Source organism: Suncus etruscus, chromosome 2, assembly GCF_024139225.1.
Source record: "Suncus etruscus isolate mSunEtr1 chromosome 2, mSunEtr1.pri.cur, whole genome shotgun sequence".
Taxonomy (NCBI): domain Eukaryota; kingdom Metazoa; phylum Chordata; class Mammalia; order Eulipotyphla; family Soricidae; genus Suncus; species Suncus etruscus.
This window is the reverse complement of record NC_064849.1, coordinates 52099286-52124932: the sequence shown is the minus strand read 5'-3', so window position 1 is coordinate 52124932 and position 25647 is coordinate 52099286. Positions and strand designations below refer to the sequence as shown.

Genomic DNA, 25647 nt, shown 5'->3' with positions numbered 1-25647 from the left:
TATTTTAGTAAACAGGCCAAAAAATGACTGCATTGTTTTAAAACCCCAAAGTACTAAATACTCAGAATTAAAGAGAAGCCCTTTAAGCAAGCCCTTAGTGTCTAAGCAAGCCCTTAGTGTCTAGGTCTATGTGATGATCTACAATTATTCCAGAGACATTTACTGCTGGCTGCTGCTGAGTTTTTCCTGTTTGAGTGTTAGGTAGCTATAGAGAAGTAGAAAGAATAGGGTTTTGAACTTAAAAATATGAGACTAAAATCTAGTTGTGAATAATTAAGCACATCAAAGGACAGCAGTGTAGTTAGAAATAGGATTGGAGCTTTAAAAATGCAAGTTTTTGTCTTAACAATAGCACTGGTTACCTTGGGTAAGCAAGTTACCTGCTGATTCATCCTCACTTTACTCCTCTATCAAATAAAGTAATGACTGTATCATGTACATCAGATTGTTGTCATAAATAAGTCAGTGAACATCATCCTAAGGAAGCCTTTACCATATTAGCTATTAAAATCATGGTAATTACAGTGATGCTAATAAAAAATAGTTTAACAGTAACAGGTAATTTCACTGTGAGTAGAAGGTGATGACAGACAAAACATAATTTTTTCCCCTAAAGGAAGAGGCTAATTTGAGGGATAGGAAAGCATTACTTAACTTTTCATTCTTTTCTTGACACAGAACACTGGAACCACTGTGTTACAGCCCTTCAGAAAACCTTCAGAAATCTGCTTCCTCTGAGGCAGCCCCAAATCTAATCTATAAGTAAGAAGTTTTCCAGAGATAGTTACTTACCTACCACCCTAGGACTTCCTTCTATGGAGCAGTAGATCCTGCATATTGGCTTCTATCCTATCCCTTGAGAAGCATCCCTAGCAGGCATGGTCCACTGAATATATTTGTAGACAAAAGGTCACTGAGCAAAATTTAAGAGTGGAAAGACCTGACCTCTGCCTCATGTAGTTCACAGCCTAGACTAGAATAATATAAAATAAAACTTTTGTTTTATTTTAGGTGTGGAGGCCACAGTTGGTATTGTTCAGGATATACTCTGTGCTCAGGAGTGACACCTGTCAGTGCTTGGTGACCCATATGTATTATCAGGGACTGAACTGGAGTCAGCCACAGGCAAAGAAAGTGCCTTAACCTCTGTTCTTTCTCTCTGACTCCTTGAGGCCACTGATAGGTTACTCAGACAGCAAGGGCTCAGTATATGTTTATTAACATCAGCCATCATTATACTTAGTATTTTATATCATTTTAAACTTCTCAAATATATAAAATAGCTATTATCATTATTTTCAAATGTTAGATGAGGAAACAAAAGAATAAGTGCCAGAGCTTGAACTTGGACTTAGAGTCTACATTTTTTTTCAGACTCTGCATGTTTCTGTTATCTTACCATTAGAATGCTTCTCTCAATACCTTATATGGGAATTTGGTAATTATCCTCATTTTGAAGGTAAGGAAACTAAAGATTATTACAGGTAATAGTTTAACCAAAATTCTGCCTTGAATTTTTATTAGTTTTGTAATATAGTTATAAGTATATTTTATAATTATATACATACAATTTTATAATATAATTGTTATCAGTTTTATTCTATCTCTAGTGAATTTATTCTTGTTACACACATACATAAGGGTTTCAGTTTCACAGTCAAACTGAGATGGTTAACATAAAAATAAGGGTACAAATATACTTTCCTGGCAACTTAGGGGCTTGAGATAAAAAAGAACCTCAATATAATTGATATAATATGTTTATATTATATAATACATATAAGATAAAAATTAAAATGTGCTTTCGCTGCACTCTGTGACATTGCATTACACACTGCAAGCAAATATTTAATTAGGAAGGCAAAGCATGACTTCCACTAGGATGCTTTAATAGGAAAATACAGAATAATTTTGACTAGATCCCTGTAAACACAGGGAATTTTACTAAACTTATTTGATTACTGGGCTTCCATTTCAAAACAAAATGGTGACTGAGTAGCATGATCAGTCAAATGATTCCAATACTATCCGATCCAGCAGCTCACCCATCAGTTCAGTTTTCTTCCAATATTTAAATTCACTCCAATTTTCATATTTTGTTACTAATGGTGGGCCAAATTGCATTCTAACTTTCCTAGATGTATCTTTCATTGACTGCAATAAATCAGCCTGGAAGAAGTGGGTTGGATTGTAGCAATAATTGCAATAATGTACTACCACTACCCTCTACCTAAATTTCTAGAAATCTTAAGTTCCTTGGTAGAAGAAGTATTCCTATCTGAAGTAATTCAAAGTCTCCTTAACTTTCATTTCGACTCTTGCCAATTGCTGATTCTGAGCAAGACCCGTTCTCTGTGAATTCATTTATTTCACAGATAATTGAGTGCTTAGTAGGTGCCACCCAGGACATTGCTCTTATTTTTATAAATAGAAGTGTTTTTGCTTTTATTTTGTGATATATACAAATAATTTATATATTTACCCATGAACATACTCTACATTATTTATAAAAAATGGGATAAAATTCCACTTAAAAATTAGTTTTGAAGCAGCTTTCTTAAAACAGGTGCTAGGTACCAGAGACATAGTATAAGGGTTTAGGCTCTTGCTCTGCATGTGACCGGCTATTTTGATCCCCAGAACCAAATGTTCACATCAGGAGAGATCTTTGAGTACAGAGTCAGAACTAAGCCCTGAGCACCAGCTGGTGTGGCCCTAAAATATAAAGATTAAAACAATTTCCCAGAGGACTCTTTTGCCAGTGTTCCCAAGTACATCTCTGGTGCACTGATTCCTTACTCTTTTAGAAGCTGGGATTACCAATTAATCACTGAGATAGCCCATCAAAGTTGATTCTTTTTTTTTTTCTATGACTGATCATAACTACTTTTGTGAGATTACAGACAAGCTTTAGGAAGCTATTGTTTGGTGAACAAATAGCTATTTGTATATAGCTAATAGGTTCAAACCATAGGGTACACCACAGTGGTTTTTCTCTATCTCTGATGTCAGAGGTGAGCTCTAGGCAGTACACACCACATGCATTCCTTCTTTTGTTTCCTACAACAAAGTAAATTTTGTTGTATTTTAGAACCAATGAAAGAAAGGTGTTGCACTGTATTTCATCACATGGCTGGAAAGCAAACCAGATGAGACTTTCACATAATGGAGCAAGTGTCGATATCTGGAATTGCAGAAAAATAATGCTTTGCTTTAAAAAAAATAAAAGAGAACCAGTTGCACATTTATAGTAAAACACCTTTGCTCTTCAGGAAATTTATGTTTTTCATTATTCAAATGATATCTTAAAGCATTTTCATACATTTGAAAAAAATAAAATAAAGAAATAAACCTTTTTTTCCTTAATTTGGAAACAAAATATAAGTGAAAGAAAAGGAATCTGATGCAAAATCCTATATTAAACATTTCTTTTAGCTCATAGTGCACAAATGCACTTTTACAATTATTTGGAAAATGATTCTGGACAAAAATGTCACCTAATAAATTTAGATCTTACTTAGAGTTTATACTTGATGAACAAGTATCCTTCCTATCTGTGTAGGGGAGGAAACATGGCTGTGAACAAATTGCCTGAGTCTGAGACAATATTAAGCTACAATTTAATAGCCAGATGAACACAGGGCCCTCCAAGTAAGACGTGGTATCTTGGCCTGCCCAACTGGAGGAGCAGGTGGGAAGTCAACCATGGTCTGACCACACACCTGAGCTCAAAAGAGTCTAGCAACATAAAAGGGCTCTGCTTTTTATGGTTCCAGAAGCACTTTTGACTTTCATTTTTAATGTTTCTTAATTGGCCACATTTCTGTATCTCAAATAAAGCAATGTATTGGATGGGAGAGATCTAACAAAAGGTAAGGCACTTGCTTTGCATGCAGTTGGTCCATGTTCAAATCACATATGGTCACTGAAGCATCAATCAGGAGTCATTCCTTAATGCAGGGACAGGACCCTGAGCAATACTGGCTATGACCAGACCCCCAAAACAAAAATCCAAACAGTATGACTGACTAGACAGAGACTTTTATGCTCATGCCATTTCATTAGCTGCTACTTTAGCTACTAGCTTTATGAGGCTTTTTTTTCCTATCTGTACGAGCGAGATAGAGACATCAACCATGGAGGGCTAATGAATTTGAAATATCAAAAATGTGTAAGTGGAGAAAGTGAAAGGATGAGCAGTTACCAAACTGATGGGATTAGTGTCAGGTGTTGATAAAAATAATTATATATAATTTATGACTCTTTTTTGAAAGAAAAAGGTATCACTTTTAAAATCCATAAATTTATATAAATTAAAAACAGAGAATAAAGCATTTACATCATCTTGTGTAGTGTTAAGCTTTGGCAGCTGCTCTGTAAGTGGTAACTATTATCTATGTTTCAGAGTTTTAATTTTGAAAGCAATAATTTATGGTTCCTGGTGCAACTGAAAGGAAGGCTTGAAGTCTATTTTTTGTAGGTGATAGAGAAGCCAGAAGACTGATGAAATTTATCTAGAGGAATAGGTTAATATACATAATTCACTTTTCTTTCCAAAAGAATAATTGAATGCAAAGTAGTAACTTATGGAGTGAATAGTTTCCAGACAGTTTTTCACATAGTAAAGAAGGAAAAATCTGAATTTAACTCACTACATATCCTTGAAGTTGGCTTTTTCTAGTATCTGTTAAGAGTCATGTACTCACTTTATATGTAACTCAACACTTTTTTCTTGAAAGAGATACTGCTTAAATATAATTCTTTTATTCACTTTATGTTGACTGTATGTACTATAATTAAGTCTAAACATTTGCTAATTTGCTAATTGCCTATGGAGGTCAGAGTTTTGGAATATCATATATGATCCAATTGATGTCTATTATATTATTGAGCACCCAGGATAAAGTATACAGAACTATACTTAGTGGTACAATCCAAAATCAGAACCAAACCCTGAAGTAATTAAAAAATTCCTATCCTTAAATATTATAACATCAATTATAGATTTGCTATCTGCTCATTGAGCCTTAAAATTATAATCATAGAACATAGGTAGAAGACTGATTATTCTTTTCTGATCTAAAATCTTTAAAAGTGAAACAGTCTTTTGTAATTTCTAAAGGTTTAGTTTCATATTTGAGGGTAAGAATGATTATGTTCACATGTAATGTAGATAAAAATGACAGAGTAGAATAAAAACCTGTGCCCCATCCACACACATCAGAGGCAAAGCCTATAGACCTCAAGGGAAGGAAAACACAATCCTTCAGCCAAATAATAACTTTGAAGTAGATTTCAAAGTCAAGGGAAAAACTGGGAAACAATTCATACAAAATTTTGCTCCTGGGGAGAAATTCACATTTTCCAGCTAGCAAAGACCATGCCAGCCAACCACATGGCTCAGCACAACTGATAGAAAACTTTTAATTGCTTATAAATGTACAGAAAAGAGTGATGTACCCTTTTTTAAAAGGGAGAACTATTCCATAAGAACAACATTATATGAAGTTATACTTTGGGCAAGACTGGATGAGAAAATTATCTCTATGAGAAAAAAAAATGCATGAGCAAATCTAGCCCTAAAGAGACAAAACTAACCAGAACAAAACTTTGCTTGGTTTAGTTTTCAGGACTGGGTGGGGAATTCAGATCTATTCTGATTTTATCTGAACATGTTTTTACACCCACTGAACCAAACCAGAGCATGACAAAGCTGTGATTACTTTGCTGCCCACAGAAGGTCAAGCATATTTAAATTAGAGACTAGCAATTTTTATTCAATGTGAATTTTCATGAGCTGGCCAAGATTTTTGTACTAGGATTGGAGGAAGTGTGGCAAGGATTATAGTCCTTGAGTGATATGGTGATAATTTAGAAAGTGGAGGCAAGACAAGAAAATCTGTTGAAATACTTTCTACTGAAGCAAGAAAGATATAAGGGAAGTATCAGAAACCACACGAACCATAATTTCCTTTACATTTTTAGAATAGTTTAGGATCAAACTGACAGGAAAGTATATTTTATGAGTGACATATTCTGACTGACTAGAAAATCAGTCCTAGACCTCAGAGGGGAGAATTTGGACAGTTGTAGCCAGCAGAATACTTACAACTTCTGGGAAATACTGATAGGAATATAACATATGCCACTATTGGTCTAAACTCATAATGCTAGAGGAGTCTGATTTTGGAATGAGCCCTTTGTCAGCAACTCATTATCTCCTGCAAAGTTAAGTACACTCTGCATCTGGGATAATGACAGTCTTTAAAGACTATAAGATTTGTAATATTGACTCCTGTAGCCCTCTATTGTATTTCGCTGTAGAGACCAGCTTAGTTGCAACTCTTTCATGGGAAATTTTTATGTTTAAAGGAGACCTTGGGGCTAGAGAGATAGCACAGCGGTAGGGCACTTGCCTTGCATGCAGCGGATTCAGGACGGGTGGTGGTTCAAATCTTAGCATCCCATCTGGCCTCCTGTGCCTGCCAGGAGCAATTTCTGAGTGCAGAGCCAGGAGTAATCCCTGAACGCCACCAGGTGTAACCCCTCCAAAAAAACAAAACAAAGAAATCCCCCAAATAAAGGAGACCTTATTGACTCACCTCCTCAGGGCAATGAAATAGCAAAACATAAAATTGATGTGCAGAATTCCATGGTGTATCATATACAAGAGGGAATAAAGACTAAGCAGTAGATATGTTGCTTAATCTCATACTCTTGGCAGAAAAAGAGATGTCTCCCTGCAAAATTAGCCTCAAGAAACATGCTCTATTTTCTCTAAGTACTGCAAAGCCATCTGGTTAGTTTACAAGTAGCCTGGATCCATTTAGAATTATACCACAACTGGTAGCTATAACTCACCCAAAAGGCAGAATTTCCAGTGAGTTTAGTGCATATTCTATCAATGAAGTGACCAAGAGGAATTGATCATGTTAGTTTTTATAACTATCCTCTCTCTTTTTCTCTCTCCCTCTTGATAGAGAAATACAGTTTTTGATGTTTTGTCCTACAAATGTGTAATTACCTTTATGTTTGAATAAGTCTATTTTCTTTAAAAAATAACTATAAATTTTCAATGCAATGGGCCTTAAATCTATTTCTTTCTACTCCCACATCTAAACTTCTTTCAACAAACTTAAAAAAAAAAACCTCAGAGTGAACAAAGCAATGAGTATTCTTAATGATACAAATGCTCAAATGAGTACACCTAATATTTAGATTACTTTAACAGAGGTGCAGGTTAACAAAGGGTATCCTTTTGTTGGCTTAAGGAAACTGCTAGTCAGTGATGGAAGGCTTTGGAGTTAATAGATTCTTTACAAAAGAAATAGGAAGTACCTGCATTTGCCAAAAATCATTGGTAGCTATTTTTAAAGAATTCAATTTAAAATTTCCACACATACCATCATCTTTATCAGGTGTTTTATACAGGAAAAGTAGTTTCATTAAGTTAGGGTGTTGACAGTGTATTACAACTTTAAAATTTTAACAAAATTGGGGCCAGAGCTATAACACAGTGCCTTGCACGTGGCCAACACAAGATGAACCCTGGTTCAAATCCTGGCATCCCATATGGTCTCCAGAGCCTGCCAGGAGCTACTTCAGAGCACAGAGCCAGGAGTAAGCCCTGAGCACAGCCAGGTGTGACCCCTCCAAAAGAAGCCCACCCCAAAATTAATAAATTTGTATAGAGCCACTGTGGTTCATTTACTGAATCCTGATTACTTGAGAGACAGAGAGAGTAATGAATTATATAATTGACAAAAACAAATACTGATATATTGTAGCATATGAAAAACATGACTATGTATTTCCATTACTTTGCCCATTTTTTCTTGAGTAGCTAAAGTAATGAAATATTTTACAATGCATCTATGCCATACATCTGTTAATCTATTTATATTTATTTTGCCAAAGAAAATAAATGACAATGAATTGAGTTTAGTAGATTCTGCAAAAAAAAAATTATCTCTATTAAATTCTCCCACTTACATTATTCCAAAATGTGAGAGAAAGGGAGCGAGACAAAGTGAGAGAAAGAGAGAGACAAAGTGAGAGAAAGAGAGAGAGGAGAGAGAGGGGATAGAGAGAGAAAGAGTGAGGAAGAGAGAGAGAGAGAGAGAGAGAGAGAGAGAGTGTTCAATGGGCTGAGCACATGCTTTGCAGGCAAGAAGGACAAGTTCTCCTCCCCAGTTTTTCCCTCCCCCAGTCACCTCAGTCCATTGAGATAAACAACCTCCAAGAACAGAGCCAGCAGAGCCCCCAGCACCAATATGTGAGGCCCCCAAACAAACAAACAAACAAAAAGTTTTAGTTGGCTCCATATAAATGAACAATATTATAGGCAACACATGCAAAAAATGAACTGGGAAGATGTACACACGTAGCAATATTTCGGTGAACTGTAAATCTTAGCACATGCAAAACATTGGCATCTCTTACTTGTCTCAGTGCAGAACCTCCTTGAGGGCAGGGGAAAGGAAAAGAACACCAGTCAGGAGAGCAATGCTTTCACAACTCATTATTTCTATTCCCATGCAAGTTCTTGGTTTTCTATTTATTTTAGAGCTCTATTTGCATCTCCTGGTCAAAGGCTCCTCTGATAAAGGGCCTTCTGTGAAGGCCTGCATATTCCTTTTTTTACATATTGCTGCCCCAAGTAAGCTTTACAGTGGGTAAAACAATGTAAGTTTAGAGACCTAGTCCATTCTCTTCTGGCTGTTAACTAATTATCCAGGCCTCACAAGACACATTTCCTTGATTATGCTCCCTAGCTGTCTTAAATGCTTCATAGTGAGAAGGCATTTGAAAGTGCTTTGTTTTTTCTCTAATTCCTTACACCTCTGTCCTTCATTTAAGGAAGAAGAGAGGGAAAGCAAAACAAACAAACAAATAAAACACAATATAAAAACAAAGACAAGGATAAAGCAGGACTTTCTTATATTTTTAGGAAGCAAGATACTTGTGTATGTATATACACATACAACACTGCAATTAAGATAACTTTTTAAAATTTATTGAAAAAAATAAAAAACCCTCTAGTTAGGGTAGATTTTACCTGAGAAGATTCCAGCTGCTACAAGAGCTGAACCGTGCTTTTTTAAGACTGGGAATCTGGGAGGACTTCGGGGAAAACTCCTATCTCTGTCTGCCTGAAACTGTGCTTCTGAACTTCCGAAGGTTTCCTCAGGGGCCTAGGGAGCGCACCCCCAAAAACACTGCATTCTGAAGCTGGTGAGTGCCTGCATTGTGGGGCCGCGGAATCGCTTTGCCCTGCCCTGCCTTTGTTTACTCTGAGGACTTCGGGGAAAACTCCTATCTCTGTCTGCCTGAAACTGTGCTTCTGAACTTCCGAAGGTTTCCTCAGGGGCCTAGGGAGTGCACCCCTAAAAAACTGCATTTTGAAGCTGGTGAGCAGCTGCATTCTGGGGCTGCAGGATCGCTCTACCTTGCCCTGCCTTTGTTCACTCTGAGGACTTGCAACTAGAGGCAACAGAAGCGCTCAGCCGCTTCGCTTCCCTTTGCAGCCGCGAACTCTTCCTAATCAATGAACCCCACCACAACACGCAGGAAAAACCACACTACAAGCGTGACAATGGGGAAAACTCGCAGGCAAACACCATCCATAGAGAATGAAGACGAAAGCTCGGTTGATCTAATAAATTACAACCACCTGATTAACCTTTCAGATAAGGAGTTTAGAGTAGAAATATGGAATATGTTTGTAGACCTCAAAAAGAGCATAGATCGATCTGAAGAGAACACAAAAACAGAAATCAGAAAACTCCAAACTGAAATAACAGATCTGAAAAATACGGTTGCTCAACTGAAAACCACAATGGATAGCCTCGCCAACAGGGTATCAGCAGCTGAGGAGAGAATCGGAGTACTGGAAGATGAGATGCAGAAAAGCTCAACACAACAGAAGAAATTGGAAAAGAACATTAAGACAAACGAACAGGCAATGGAAAATGTACTCAAGGCATGCGAAGAGATGAAAATAGAAGTCTTTGATAAACTCAACAGAAACAACATAAGAATCATTGGAGTCCCAGAAACCCAGGAAGGAGATCTCCAAGAAGAATCAACTGTCAAAGACATCATCAAAGAGATACTCCCAGAGTTAAAGCCTACATGCAATCAAATACTGCATGCCCGAAGAATACCAGCTAAAAGAGACCCAAAGAAAAACACACCAAGACACATCCTCGTTACAATGACAAATCCCATAGATAGGGATAGAATACTGAAAGCAGCAAGATCAAAAAGGGAAATTACATTCAAAGGAGCATCCCTAAGACTTACAGCAGACATGTCACAAGAAACTCTCAAGGCCAGAAGACAGTGGTTGGATATTGTGACAAGATTGAATGAAATGAATGCCTCCCCAAGAATACTGCACCCAGCCCGACTCACATTCAGGTTTGGAGGAAGAATACACAGCTTCACGGATAAACAACAGCTCAGAAACTTCACAGAAGATAAACCAGCCTTAAAGGAAAAACTGACAGGTCTACTCTAAGACAAGAGAGACCAACAAACACAGCAAACTTATCTACAAAGATGACATTAAATCCTATGACAATCATCTCCCTCAATGTCAATGGACTAAATTCACCAATTAAAAGACACAGAGTGGCAAAATGGGTCAAAAAGATGAATCCAACCTTCTGCTGCCTACAAGAAACACATCTGAATAGTCAGAACAAACATAGACTCAAAATCAAAGGTTGGAAGAAAATTATCCAAGCAAACAACACCCTGAAAAAAGCTGGGGTGGCCATATTAATATCAGATGACACCAACTTTATACTCAGAAAAGTGGTAAGGGACAAAGATGGACACTATGTACTAATCAAGGGATATGTGCAACAGGAAGAAATCAGACTATTAAACATATATGCACCCAATGAGAGACCAGCAAATTATCTAATACAATTACTGACAAATCTGAAAGAAGAAATCAATAATAACACAATCATTGTGGGAGACTTCAACACAGCCCTATCAACACTTGATAGGTCAACCAGACTGAAACCCAACAAAAACATACTAGCCCTGAAAAGTGTTATGGAAGAAAGAGGACTAGTAGATATATACAGGACACTCCATCCCAAAAAACCTGGATACACATTCTTTTCCAATGTACATGGGTCATTCTCCAGAATAGACTACATGCTGACACATAAAACATACCTCCATAAAATCAAGAGGATAGAAATCTTGCAGGCTACCTTTGCTGACCACAAGGCTCTGAAATTAGATGTGAACTACAAAGCCACACAGAAGAAAAACTTTAACAATTGGAAATTAAACACCCTGCTACTGAACAACCAGTGGGTCCGAGATGAAATCAAAAAGGAAATCAAAACTTTCCTGGAAACAAATGATAATGAAGACACAAACTGCCAGAATCTATGGGACACAGCAAAAGCAGTCCTGAGAGGAAAATTTATAGCTCTACAAGCACACATCAGGAAGGAAGAAGGAGCATACCTGAATAACTTAATGGCGCAGCTTAAACAATTAGAAAATGACCAACAGAATGAACCAAAAATAGGGAGACAGAAGGAAATAATAAAGCTGAAAGCGGAACTCAATGAAGTGGAAAACCAAAAAGCAATCCGAAAGATCAATGAAAGCAGAAGCTGGTTCTTTGAAAAAATAAACAAGATTGATAGACCATTGGCAAAACTCACAAAGAAAGAGAGAGAGAGAAATCTGATAACCCGTATCAGAAATGAAAAGGGGGAGATCACAACAGAAATTGCAGAGATCCAAAGGATAATCAGAGGCTACTTTGAGAAACTTTATGCTACAAAACATGAGAACCTAGAAGAAATGGAAAAATTCTTGGACACTTATAACCTTCCACATTTAAGTAAGGAGGATGTAGCATATCTAAACACCCCCATCACTACTGAGGAAATTGAAACTGTAATCAAACATCTACCAAAAAAGAAAAGCCCAGGCCCAGATGGTTTTCCTAATGAATTTTTTCAAATCTTTCAAGAGGAGCTACTACCAATCCTAGCCAGACTCTTCCATGAAATTGAAAAAAAGGGAACTCTCCCAAACAGCTTTTATGAAGCCAACATTACCTTGATACCAAAACCAGACAGAGATGCTGCCAAAAAAGAAAATTACAGACCAATATCCCTGATGAATGCTGATGCAAAGATCTTCAACAAAATCCTGGCAAATAGGATCCAATGCATCATCAAGAAGATCATACACTACGACCAAGTAGGCTTCATCCCAGGAATGCAAGGATGGTTTAACATCCGTAAATCTATTAACATCATACACAACATCAACAACAAGAAAAATAAAAATCACATGATCATATCAATAGATGCAGAGAAAGCATTTGATAAGGTCCAACACCCATTCTTGATCAAAACTCTCAGCAAGATGGGAATGGAAGGAACCTTTCTCAATCTAGTTGAAGCCATCTACCACAAGCCAATGGCAAATATTATCCTCAATGGAGAAAAACTAAAAGCCTTTCCTCTAAATTCGGGTACAAGACAAGGCTGTCCTCTCTCACCACTCCTCTTCAATATAGTACTGGAAGTTCTTGCTATAGCGATCAGGCAAGAAAAAGATATCAAGGGAATTCAGATAGGAAAGGAAGAAGTCAAACTCTCATTGTTTGCAGATGATATGATACTCTACTTAGAAAACCCTAAAGACTCCACCAAAAAGCTTCTAGAAATAATAGATTCATATAGCAAGGTGGCAGGCTACAAAATCAACCTACAGAAATCAATGGCCTTTTTATACACCAATAATAATAGGGAGGAGATGGAAGTCAGGAAAGCAATCCCATTCACAATAGTGCCACACAAACTCAAATATCTTGGAGTCAACTTGACCAAAGACGTGAAGGACCTATACAAAGAAAACTATAAAGCCCTGCTCCAAGAAATAAGAGAGGACACACGGAAATGGAAACACTTACCCTGCTCATGGCTTGGCAGGATTAACATCATTAAAATGGCAATACTCCCCAAAGCATTATACAGATTTAATGCGATCCCCTTAAAAATACCCATGACATTCTTCAAAGAAGTGGATCAAACACTTATGAAGTTCATCTGGAACAATAAACATCCTCGAATAGCTAAAGCACTCCTAGGGAAAAGGAAAATGGGAGGCATTACTTTCCCCAACTTTAAACTGTACTACAAAGCAATAGTTATTAAAACAGCATGGTATTGGAATAAAGACAGACCCTCAGATCAGTGGAATAGGCTTGAGTTCTCAGAGAACATTCCCCAGGCATACAATTACCTAATTTTTGACAAAGGAGCAAGAAATCCTAAGTGGAGCAGAGAAAATCTCTTCAACAAGTGGTGCTGGCAGAACTGGTTAGCGACTTGCAAAAAAGCGAACATAGACCCCCAGTTAACATCATGTACGAAGGTAAAATCCAAATGGATTAAAGACCTTGATATCAGACCAGATACCATAAGGTATATAGAACAACATGTCGGTAAAACACTCCATGACATTGAGACTAAAGGTATCTTCAAGGAGGAAACTGCACTTTCCAAACAAGTGGAAGCAGAGATTAACAGATGGGAATACATTAAACTGAAAAGCTTCTGCACCTCAAAAGAAATAGTGCCCAGGATACAAGAGTCACCCACTGAGTGGGAGAAACTATTCACCCAACATCCTTCAGATAAGGGGCTAATATCCAAAATATACAGGGCACTGACAGAACTTTACAAAAAAAAAAACATCTAATCCCATCAAAAAATGGGGAAAAGAAATGAACAGACACTTTGATAAAAAAGAAATACAAATGGCCAAAAGACACATGAAAAAATGCTCCTCGTCACTAATCATCAGAGAGATGCAAATCAAAACAACGATGAGATACCACCTCACACCACAGAGATTGGCGCACATCACAAAGAATGAGAACAATCAGTGCTGGCGGGGATGTGGAGAGAAAGGAACTCTTATCCACTGCTGGTGGGAATGCCGTCTAGTACAGCCTCTATGGAAAGCGATATGGAGGTTTCTTCAAAAACTGGAAATTGAGCTCCCATTCGACCCAGCTATTCCACTCCTAGGGATATACCCTAGGAGCACAAGAATACAATACAAAAACCCCTTCCTCACACCTATATTTATTGCAGCACTATTCACAATAGCCAGGCTCTGGAAACAACCAAGATGCCCTTCAACAGACGAATGGCTAAAGAAATTGTGGTACATATACACAATGGAATATTATGCAGCCGTCAGGAGAGATGAAGTCATGAAATTTTCCTATACATGGATGTACATGGAATCTATCATGCTCAGTGAAATAAGTCAGAGGGAGAGAGAGAGACGCAGAATAGTCTCACTCATCTATGGGTCTTAAGAAAAATAAAAGTCATTTTTGTAACAATCCTCAGAGACAATTAGAGGAGAGCTGGAACACCAGCTCACTCCATGAAGCTCACCACAAGAGTGATGAGCACAGTTATAGAAATAACTACACTGAGAACTACCATAATCAAGTGAATGAATGAGGGAACTGGAAAGCCTGTCTGGAGTACAGGTGGGGGTGGGGTGGGATGGAGGGAGATTTGGGACTTTGGTGGCGGGAATGTTGCACTGGTGAAGAGGGGTGATCTTTATAGGACTGAAACCTTATCACAATCATTTATGTAATCAAAATATCCAAATAAAGAGAAAAAAAAAAAAAAAAGACTGGGAATCTGGAAATGAGCAGACATTCACCTTTTCCACATCCCTGCTACCTACAGAAGCTGCCAGGAAACTCTCAGGCACTGTCATCAGCAAGCAAGAAGCTGGTGTGGGAGTGTGGCAACTTTCACTTATTTACAGCTACTTAGTGATAGGTAGAAGGACTTCACTCTAGAGAAATTCAAAACAGTAGATATTCCAAACCAATTTATTGTAGCACAAGCTGCACAGTTGTGGAATGAACTAAAATGCTAAGAAAAGAGCTGAAATGTCAATCACTTTGTTTTTTTTTTACTTGCTTTTGATTTGACACCCAAGAAAAATGAAGAAAAAAAGCAGCTGGTTTTGGTAGTTAAAGGAAACTATTAAGTGCATGGAAGGAAGTGAATGCAAGGCACTTCAAGAGAAGCTATCTTCATGGAACTTCATGGATCAGTAGTTAATTGTCAAGATCTATCATTGTTCCAGTAGTGAAGTGCACACAGTTTTAGAAACTCTGTGAGTCAATAGTGATAATCTGAATCTTTGTAGGAGGGCTGTGGGTGGAATGAGAAAAGGAGTGAAATAATTTCTAGAAGTGACTTCATAAATTTTGGACCACACCCAGTAGTGTTCAGGGGTTACTCCCAGTTCAATGGTTGTGGGATCATGTAATGCTAGGGATCAACAGTGGACTTCCTCCATGCAAAGATGTGCTCCAGCCGTTTAAGTCACAATTTAGAGACTAAAACAATTTTATATTTTGCAGTGCTGGGATCCAACTCAGGTCTCTTACATCCAAGGCATGTATCTGATCACTGAGCCACATTCCCAGACCCTACTTCATAATAAAAAACACACACACGCACACAATAAAAGCCACTGCAGTGGCTTTTTGTTTGTTTGTTTTGTTTTTGGGTCACACCCGGCGGTACTCAGGGGTTACTCCTGGCTGTCTGCTCAGAAATAACTCCTGGCAGGCACGGGGAACCATATGGGACACCGGGATTCGAACCAACCACCGTTGGTCCTGGATCGGCTGCTTGCAAGGCAAACGCCGCTGTGCTATCTCTCCGGGCCCTGCAGTGGCTTTTTCTACAACAATCCATTTGGGCATAATGTGAGAAAGAAGTTAGGTCAAAAGTTAGAAAATCATTTCCAAATAAATCATTTTAGATTATATTACAAACCGAAAACAAAAATGTATTGCTCTTGTCTGAGACTTCCGTGCACTTTCCTTGTGGGAGAATGTTTGTTGTTTTTTGTTGTTGTTGTTTTGGGGTCACAACCGGCAGTGTACAGGGTTACTCCTGGCTCTGTGCTCGGAAATTGTTCTTGGCAGGCTTAGGGGGACCATATGGGATGCTGGGGATCGAACCCAGGTCCGTCCCAGGTCTTCTAATGCCATACCGCTGTGCTATCACTCCAGCCCCTCCTTGTGGGAGAAATTTAACTCATAATTCTTTCTGAATAATTTACATATGAATAAGAATGTGTTTAATAATCTCATATATTTGATATGAATCATAAATTTTTATGTTCCCCAACAATAGAAAAACATTAAAATGATTACCTCTGTAAATGTGTTCCGATTGGCTTGCAAGCCAACTTTTACTACCTCAAAAGGGTTGACCACGATGGCTTCTGTTAGTCCAGATCCCAATCCAGCAATGGCAAAAGTCTACAAAAATCAAATCAATCAATGCTTTAAAACAAGTTATCATGTGTACTGGGTTAAGCATTCCACTCATTCTACTATGAAAATGAATGTTATGATGAGAATGAAGAAACTTATATAAATGCACCATATACTAAACATTACTAAACAGCTTTGGTTCTTGATTAGATGCTGACAGTTCATAAAGAAGAAATCACAGAAGCCACAAACCACATCCTAACAATTTAACATAAAATGTCAAAGCCTCATCAGTAGTGACTTTTTCCCTTAATGAAAATAAAGGTTGTTTTACTGACTTATGGAAGATACAAAAACACACACAACAGTTAAAAGAGTCTTATAAAAGGAAAGCTTCATTTTTAAACATCTACTTAATACTTTTATTGAGCATAAAAAATTCAAGAAGCAGAACCACAAATGAATATTTATAAAAAGCTAAATTTTAGGAAACCAAACAATGCAGTTGAAAATATTTTACTGCAGAGCTGTATTCTTAAAGTCACTATTCAAGTTATTTAACAAATAATAAAAATATTTTTATTTCTTTATGTTATCAATTGGCATTGCCTGATTCCTCTAAATTAGAAAACTGAAGAATAAAAAATGAGAACTAAATCGACTGGTTATTTTGAATGGCCCAAATAAATCTAGATCCTGTATCAAAGGATGATTGCATGGTTGATGCTAATTTGCGATCTATTAGTAATTTCTGCAATAAGAAAAAAAGCTGGGGCTGGAGCAGTGGCGCTAGTGGTAGGGCATTTGCCTTGCATGCGGTTGACTCAGGACAGACCTCAGTTCGCACTCTCGGCATCCCATATAGTTCCCCAAGCCAGGAGCGATTTCTGAGCTCATAGCCAGAGTAACCCCCAGGCATCACAGAGTGTGGCCTAAAAAAACCAAAACCAAAACAAAAACAAAAAAAAACAAAAAAGAAAAGAAAAGCTGTGAAGAATTTTCTTCTAAAAACATCTAAGGACTTTTCAGAAAGTCTGTATCAAAAATAACAATAGTGAATAATAATAATCAAAACACACAAATATACACACACTAGAAAAAATTGAATAAAATTAGAACAAATGAATTATTTAATGCTTAATTCCTGAGGTAATATACCTATCAGTAAAAAAGAAAAAGCTAAGGAAGAGTACAGAATGCTAACTCTTACTGGGTTTTCAAAGTAAGAGACCAAAAGAGAAAAGGAAGAATGTTTTATAAACTTTGAAATAGAGGGTAGATGGAAGAAGGGAAGGATTGTTGTATACAATAGTTTGTACATAAAGGTGTGTGCAAAGGATGGAGTCCAAAATGCATCCCACTTGTCAAGACAGAGCCTCGAAGAAATGTTAGTCAAGAGAAATGGTGCCTTTCTACAATTTATACAAGGCAACAAATGTTAACTGCAGATTTGTGTCCAAATCATGGAAACTTCATTGGCCACACTTATTTTGTCTGTAAAATGGAGACAATATTACCTGATTTTTTACATAATGAGATTATTATAATGATAAAATATTTGATCCCTTGTAAAACACTATACAGAAACCACCTTTTTTTTTTTTTTTGGTTTCTGGGCCACACCCGGTGGTGCTCAGGGGTTACTCCTAACTGTCTGTTCAGAAATAGCTCCTGGCAGGCACGGGGGGCCATATGGGACACCGGGATTCGAACCAACCACCTTAGGTCCTGGATCGGCTGCTTGCAAGGCAAACACCGCTGTGCTATCTCTCCGGGTCCCAGAAACCAACTTTTATGGTTGCACATAAAAATGAAGAGGAAGAATTCCAGGGCAGAGGAGATAAATAATGATGTTTACTTTTCATGCTCCTCTGGTATAGGTTTAAACACTTATATAGGACAACATATAAAAATATTTTATTCATTTATCTTAGACTTCCATCATGGAAGCCAAAAGTGGAATAAAAAATTAGTCCCAAATCTTCTAACTAAGAAAGCTAAAATCCAGATGTTTAGGTTTTATAACTTACAATATGCAATCTTCCAAGTAATTCCCTTTTTTGTTCTCATATAAAATTCAGCTACACTTGCTTTCAGAACCAGTGTTCAGCAGTTCTTTGTCGAAAGAATTGATCAGCTATCAGCAGATTGTGTTACTTGGATTATTTCAGAGACCAGTGGAACTGGCCTAAATTTCCTAGGATTTCCAACCTCCCGGTGTTTTTTATGTGAAAGCATAAGGGGACATTTAATAGCTATTTAAATATTTAGCTATATTCAAAAAGAAACTGGAATAAGCTCAAGAAAAGAGAAAAACTGTATGTAATTTGGATGCATTTGATTATAAAAGGTGGAGTGGCCAAATTCTTATGTTTCAGTTCTCAAGAGAGTCAAATGAACCACAGTTGTTCAACTACTCCATATGGGAAGAGCCAACAGGGCCTCTGGATGCCATATTTTATTCTTCTGCTAGGAAGTTTTTAATCTTCTTTTTACCAATATTATTTCCAAGTTGAAAGTGACATGGAAGACTTCTTTAAAAATAGCTAATTTTAGGATTGATGCTACCACTTCTGTATGATTCCAGTCTTTCTCCTTGTTTAGGCAAGAGGCTGGACCGGTCGTTTTTTTTTTTTCTGGAAATAATATAAAGTGGTTTTACTAGATTTATTAATAGACTATGTCCTAGAAAAGAAGCATGTGATTTTTTGTGGGGAGGATGTAATCCAGTGGTGCTCAGGGCTTACTCCTAGCTCCAATCTCAGCTATTACTAGTGTCAGTATTCTGGGACCATATTTGGTGCCAATTATAGATCCTGGGTTAGACAGAAGAAAGGCAAAAACCTTACCTGTTGTACTATTCCTCCAAGCCTGAGATTTCTGAAATAATAGATATTTCTTATTGGATAGAATTTAGCAGAATGAGTGTTTTGAAATGAATCTTTACAAAGCAACTAAAGAGTGAAGCTTAGAACATTACCTCTCTGGCTGAGTTGCAGTGCATTTATTTTTTTTTTCAGGTAAATGAGAGAGTTTTCAGTGGAGCTAAAATAGAGTGGTCAATGCAGATTTTCTTATTTTGGTTTTGCAGTTTAGGAGCAAAAATGTTAATTCAAGTACACTGTCTGGGGCTCTTGTTGTATATATATCTGTAGAATTTATTTGTTTAGTATAATTTAACATGTTTTGTAGAAAGCAGTCAAATTCATCAAAAAAGAAAGAGTAGCATTTGAAACAGTGTTCAAATCACTAAAGATATTCAAGTTCCAATTGAGCTGTGTAATTGTCAGACCACTGTCCTCCTTGACTGTACAAGGTCATTCAACGTATCTGACTAGAGTGATCAAAGTCCTAAATTTCTTGCAGCTGAACAAAACTGGAAAGCTGTCCACTTATAAATACTCTTAGACATCTTAGCTTTTGCATAAATAGATGTATTCCATATGTATACAAACACGAGTGTTTTGGCTTTTAAAAGCCTTTGACAAGTGTCTTCTTTATTTTATATTTTTGATCATTTCTCATATGAACCTTTCTATGTATATCATTATTATCATAAATTCATCACTGGGAGCTATAAAATAGCCAAATTGTGAATTATTAGGAAGATGGCTTTCAACAAGTAGCTCAACATTGAATAACTCATATTCATATTTTAGTAACTGGGCTTGGGGGAATCAAAAGGGTTTTTGTTTCCAGATTTTGCTTATGAAATAACACACACACTTAAGTATAATAAATAGTTTCACTTACCAATGCTGGTGACAGTGACACATATCCTAGTAATTTCTTGTACTGCTCAAAGGTGAAAAACTGTGAAGCAAAACCAAATTCAGAGATTTATAACAATTTCCTGCAACAAAACCCTTTAATTGACTCAAATTTCTTTAGTAAATCATTTTATAAACCAGTATTTAAAAAATGATAAACTATCCAATGTTTTAGTTCAGTCTTGGTTGGTAGTTTCTAGTGGATTTTTCTTCAACATTCACATTTTCAAATGAAGCTATAATAACCTACAGAAGAGCTGATGGAATCCTTTATAGCAGTAAATGAACCATACAGCTTCCATTTACCATGACCATTTTCGGTTTCCCCAGACATCAATAGACTTCTTTTTATGGCAACGATTCAAACTTATAGGCAGAGAAACCTAAAAATCTTGGGTCTCCTATATTTTTCTCTGTAAAACACAACTTTCTTAGTGAAATCTCAGTTTTATAATGCTCTTTAAAAGATAGCAATTTCTCAGTTTGACTTACACATGTTGCTATGTATCTACTATTCCATGGAATTTCTCACTCACTAGCAATGAAGATGCCATGATAAAGTAGGGAAGACCCCAATAACACTTTGTAGTCAATTCCCTTTCTTTTTTTTTTTTTCGGTATTCAGATGTTTGTTCAAATGAACGTGTATTTGGTAGTAGATATCTCATAGTAGATATCTAACATTTGTGTAAGCTCTGTTCTTAATTTTTTTGGGGGGGCCACACCCATTTGACGCTCAGGGATTATTCCTGGCTATGAGCTCAGAAATCGCTCCTGGCTTGGGGGGACCATATGGGACACCGGGGGATTGAACCGCGGACCGTCCTACGCTAGCGCTTGCAAGGCAGATACCTTACCTCTAGCGCCACCTTCCTGGCCCCAAGTTCTTAATTTTTTTTAAATAATTTTTATTGTGACCAAAAGTGAATAACAAATCTTTCACAGTAATATTTAAGGTACACAGTGACAATGAAGCAGGTCAATTCCCTTTCTTATAGAGCTAATCTAGTCTTAACTTGGATGAAGAGGAATATTTGTTCTATTTTTTAAATTTGATGATGAGGGTTAGAGCAATAGACAGGATGCTAGCCTTGCATGAAGGTGACTCAGGTTTGATCCCCGGTTTTCCATATGGCTCCTGAGACCACCAGGAGCAATTCCTTCAGGGAGAGTCAGGAGTAAACTCTGAGCACCACTAGGTGTGGCCCAAAAGTGACAAAACAAACAAAACTTTGACGATAACAGTGATTTCATTCCTTCAATAGACATGATAATAAATTTTATTATTAAATAATAAAAATATTCCATTTTATTTATTTTAAATTGAAGTAATGTTGGCTTAAAAGAATATATATTTGGGATATATATGTATATCTATATCTATATATATATACATATACACACAATACCTACCACATAAGTACCAAAATAGCTCCACTGTAGACTCTTTCTGTTCACCCATTCCCTGCTATTATAATCTTAATCCTGTTGTAACAGTCTGAGTTTTTTAATAGACACTGCCTATTATTTTATTAATTTTATTGATATGCTACATAAGAGAGAGATCATTTGTCTTTCTCCTTCTAACTTATTTTGCTAAGCATGACACTTCCCAGTTCATTCATGTCCTAGAAAAAGGCCAGATTTCATCTTTTATTTTTCAGATTTCATCTTTTATGATGGCTTCTAGTATTCAGCTTTTATATATAAAAACTAATTATCCAACTATCTTTAATTAGGCATTTGAGATATTTTCAGATCTCAGTTATTATAAATAGTATTGCAATAAACATTAGTGTGTATATATCTTTTTTTCCCTTGGGATATATGGAGTTTTTAGGGACTAGAGATATAGTATAGAGTTTAAAGATGCAGCTGATCTCTGTTCAGTTCCCAGCACTGTATGGCCCCCTGAGTACTGCCAGAAGTGATCTGAGCAGTCAGGATTAAGCCCTGAGCATTGCCAGGTGTGCCCCTCAAACCAGAAACCAGACAGACAAAGAAGTGGAGTTATTAGATCATATGTTAGTTTTATTTTAATTTGGTGGAAAATTCCATACTTCTTTCTGAGAGTCTGACCCAATTTACATTTTAGCTATGGAGAATGAGGGTCCCAAACATATTTTATACATTCCTTTTAAAATTTTATGCTTTGAAAAACAAATATGCTTGAACATTATATTCTGTTCCTGAGGATTCTGTGAGATAGCTACTAACCACAGAGGTAAGACACAGTACCTGTTTGGTTTTGATTCTCAGACCCCAGAAATGGCAAGTGTATTCTTATGGATCCAAATGTTTTATACTCTTTTACTTTATAACCATGTAGAATTGGTAGCAAAGCAATGCAGATTTAGAGGCTAAAATATACTGCTTTTTTTGTTGTCAGAGATATTTCTGTGTGGATGTGACTATGATGATTATTTGGGCATCTAGTATCATTATTAGGTCATCAGATATATTTTCAGTCTTCTAAAGACCCAGGAAGTATTTTTGTGCCATGGTTCCTCAGATTAACTATGGATATAGACTTTTTTAGAATAGGGATTCATCCATTAAATATTTACTAAATGGCTTCCTCATATGTTCCAGGCACAATAGATCCAGCTGTAAAAAATGTGTTAAAGTAACATCACCATGGCTTTGATGAAGTGTATTCTAGAAACTATTGAACATGGGGAAAAATTTATAGTCTTTTAAACAATTAAAAATGTTGGTATATTTTAGGATATACTCGAAGGTGTATATCTTCTACTCCTAGTTCTGTGTTTGAGGGTTGCTCCTTCTGGTGCTCAGGGGACCAGTCAATGCTAGAGATAGAATTGGGATTCAGTCTGTGTGCAAGGGCAAGTGCCTTAACCCCTGTATAGGGATTAAACCTGGGTTTCTTGCATTCAAATGTGTTAAATCTTGAACCATCTCTCTGTCCCTAAGAGTTATCATTAAAAAACAACCAGAACTATTACTAGCTGATTGTTATTCATCAGCAATCTTGCTGGAAACTTTTGGTAAATGGTGATGATGAAATTATTGTGATTCCTGTGAATAAAGAAGCTCTACAGGTCACAGATCACAGTAATACATTGAATAAATGCTAAATTTAAAAGTCATAAATAAAACTGTGCTTCAAACTGAAAACAAATGTTTTAATTTATATTTTGCAACTAAAATCTAACTTACAAAATGTAAAAAATGAAGACTAGTTCAAGGAAAGCTTTCAAAGAAAACACTAAAATATTTTAGAGTGAATTTTAAGCAATAGTAAATAGTAAATAGTATTATAAATAGTAAATAGTAAATAGTCATCATAGTTTGAAACCCATATTTATAAAATTAGTCTCATTTACTCATTGAACAAATATTTATTGGATGCTTCTCATGCTCAGAGTTTAGAAGATTAATATTAGCTTAGAAGAATAATATTAATTTCTGTGTTGTTTTATTCATAAGAAATTCACCTGGCAGTAATCAGGGATTACTTTGGCACTGTGCTCAGGGAACCATGTATGATGGATGCTAGGGATCAAACCCAGGTTAGCAGCATTCTAGGCAAGAACTTTACCCACTATTCTGCCGCTCTAGCCTCTTTAAATTTTTAGTAGATAACTTCTTTTTTATTTCCTTTCTATATAATACTACTCTTTTATGGACATGGTATTTTTAGTAAATTTTCATCCATAAAATTTGTTACTTTGTAGATGTGATAAAATGGCACTTATGAAGTTGCACTCTAAAGTAGAATCATCACAAATAAAGTTTGTTACACAAACTCATGAAAATATATGATGAAAAACTTTATCCTGTTGGGTTACACCTTACTGTATTTTACCTAAAACAAAGTTTATCCCTGGTTTCTTTGTATCTGTTTGTTTACAACTTGGTTTCACCCAAAACCAAGATTGTCTTACTTGTAAACCTGGGTAAGTTTACTGCCCTACTGAGGGGTGATCTCTGTATTTAATAAAAACAGTAGTTCTGGCAGGCAGCGAACTCCATACTAGATAGAAGACTGCCAGATTACTGCAGCATGGTCTGGATTATTTCTTGTTTGACCCTGATTCAGACACATTCACCTGGGCTTGGGGATACAGCGTGTGGGGTAATTTTACAACTGGCACCCGAACCTTAGACTGACTTAAACCCTGAACCTAAGAAGAAAACTGCAACAATGGTGAATGCTTTGGCCTTATGGTGTCTTGTCATGGCTTTCTTAAGCTGGAATGAGAATGGAGAGCCCAGAATACATGTGGCATCTATTCTGAACATGGTGGAGGATCCTTCAGGTGGGACATACACTAGAAATGAAGGAGGGAGAGCTGAAAAATTGGAGCTCCTCTCTAGAGGCCTATGCATCTGATCTTTCTCTCACCAATGGTGCCTTTTCTGAGGACCCTGGCCTCCCAAACTGCAAATAGAGGCCATTAATTGGAAAAAAGCCTAAAATAAATCTCATTGGAAGGCAGAAGAGTGGATTTCCTGTAACCCAGATTCCCGCCCAGATGATCTTGGCAGTCTAACAGAAAGTGAAGATTGAGAAGATGTAGGATCCAAGACCAGCTGAAGACCTACAAAGGAGAAGTTGTTTTTCAGAACTTTCAGCATCTTAACTTTGGTTCAGGTTAAATCTTTTGACTATTTGCATCGGTCATTGTCTTGCTGGTTAAATTGTGTTTTATCTGTATGGATTTTTATCTTTATTTAAACACCTTGATTACAAGTATTATTGTAGTTGGGTTTCAGTTATATAAAGATATATATATATATAATATATATATATATATATTGTATTTTTGTGTTCCTAGGGTATATCCCTAGAAGTGGAATAGCTGGGTCGATTTGTCTGTATGAGTCTTACTGTTTTAAGCCCCCATTGCAAACAGAAAATTTCATAGCTAACTTTAGTGCTTTACATATAGAGATTCCTCCAAAAGCTGGAAATTGAGCTCCTATACAATCCAGCTATATCACTCCTAGGGATATACCCACGGAACACAAAAATACAATACAAAAATCCCTTCCTCACACCTATGTTCATTGCTGTGCTACTTACAATCGCCAGATTCTGGAAACAACCAAGATGTCCTTCAACAGATGAATGGCTAAAGAAACTGTGGTACATAAACACAATGGAATATTATGCAGCTGTCAGGAGAGATGAAGTCATGAAATTTTCCTATGCATGGATGTACATGGAATCCATTATGCTGAGTGAAATAAGTCAAAGGGAGAGAGATAGACGCAGAATAGTCTTCTTCATCTATGGGTTTTTATGAAATATAAGACTTTTTTGCAATAATCCTCAGAGACAAAGAGAGGAGGGCTGGAAGATACAGCTCACAACATGAAGCTTACCACAAAGAGTGGTGAGTGCAGTTATAGAAATAACTACACTGAGAACTATCATAACAATGAGAATGAATGAGGGAAGTAGAAAGCCTCTCTAGAGTACAGGTATAGGTGAGATGGGGAGGAAGAAAATTTGGGACATTGGTGATGGGAATATTGCACTGGTGAAGGGGTATGTTCTTTGTATAACTGAAACCCAACTAC

The 25647-nt window shown here is 36.7% G+C and overlaps 1 protein-coding gene across 1 annotated transcript in view; it reads right to left on the bottom strand.

Annotated features, from left to right (window-relative positions):
* The window catches only part of SLC25A21 (solute carrier family 25 member 21), a 238160-nt gene that overhangs the window by 29650 nt on the left and 182863 nt on the right, over positions 1–25647 (bottom strand). Inside the window, exons 4-5 of the mRNA XM_049766821.1 lie at positions 20081–20140; positions 16265–16372 (exon numbers count right to left, since the gene is read on the bottom strand). Of these exons, the coding sequence (XP_049622778.1) occupies positions 16265–16372; positions 20081–20140 (168 nt within the window). The remainder of the gene's footprint in view (positions 1–16264; positions 16373–20080; positions 20141–25647) is intronic.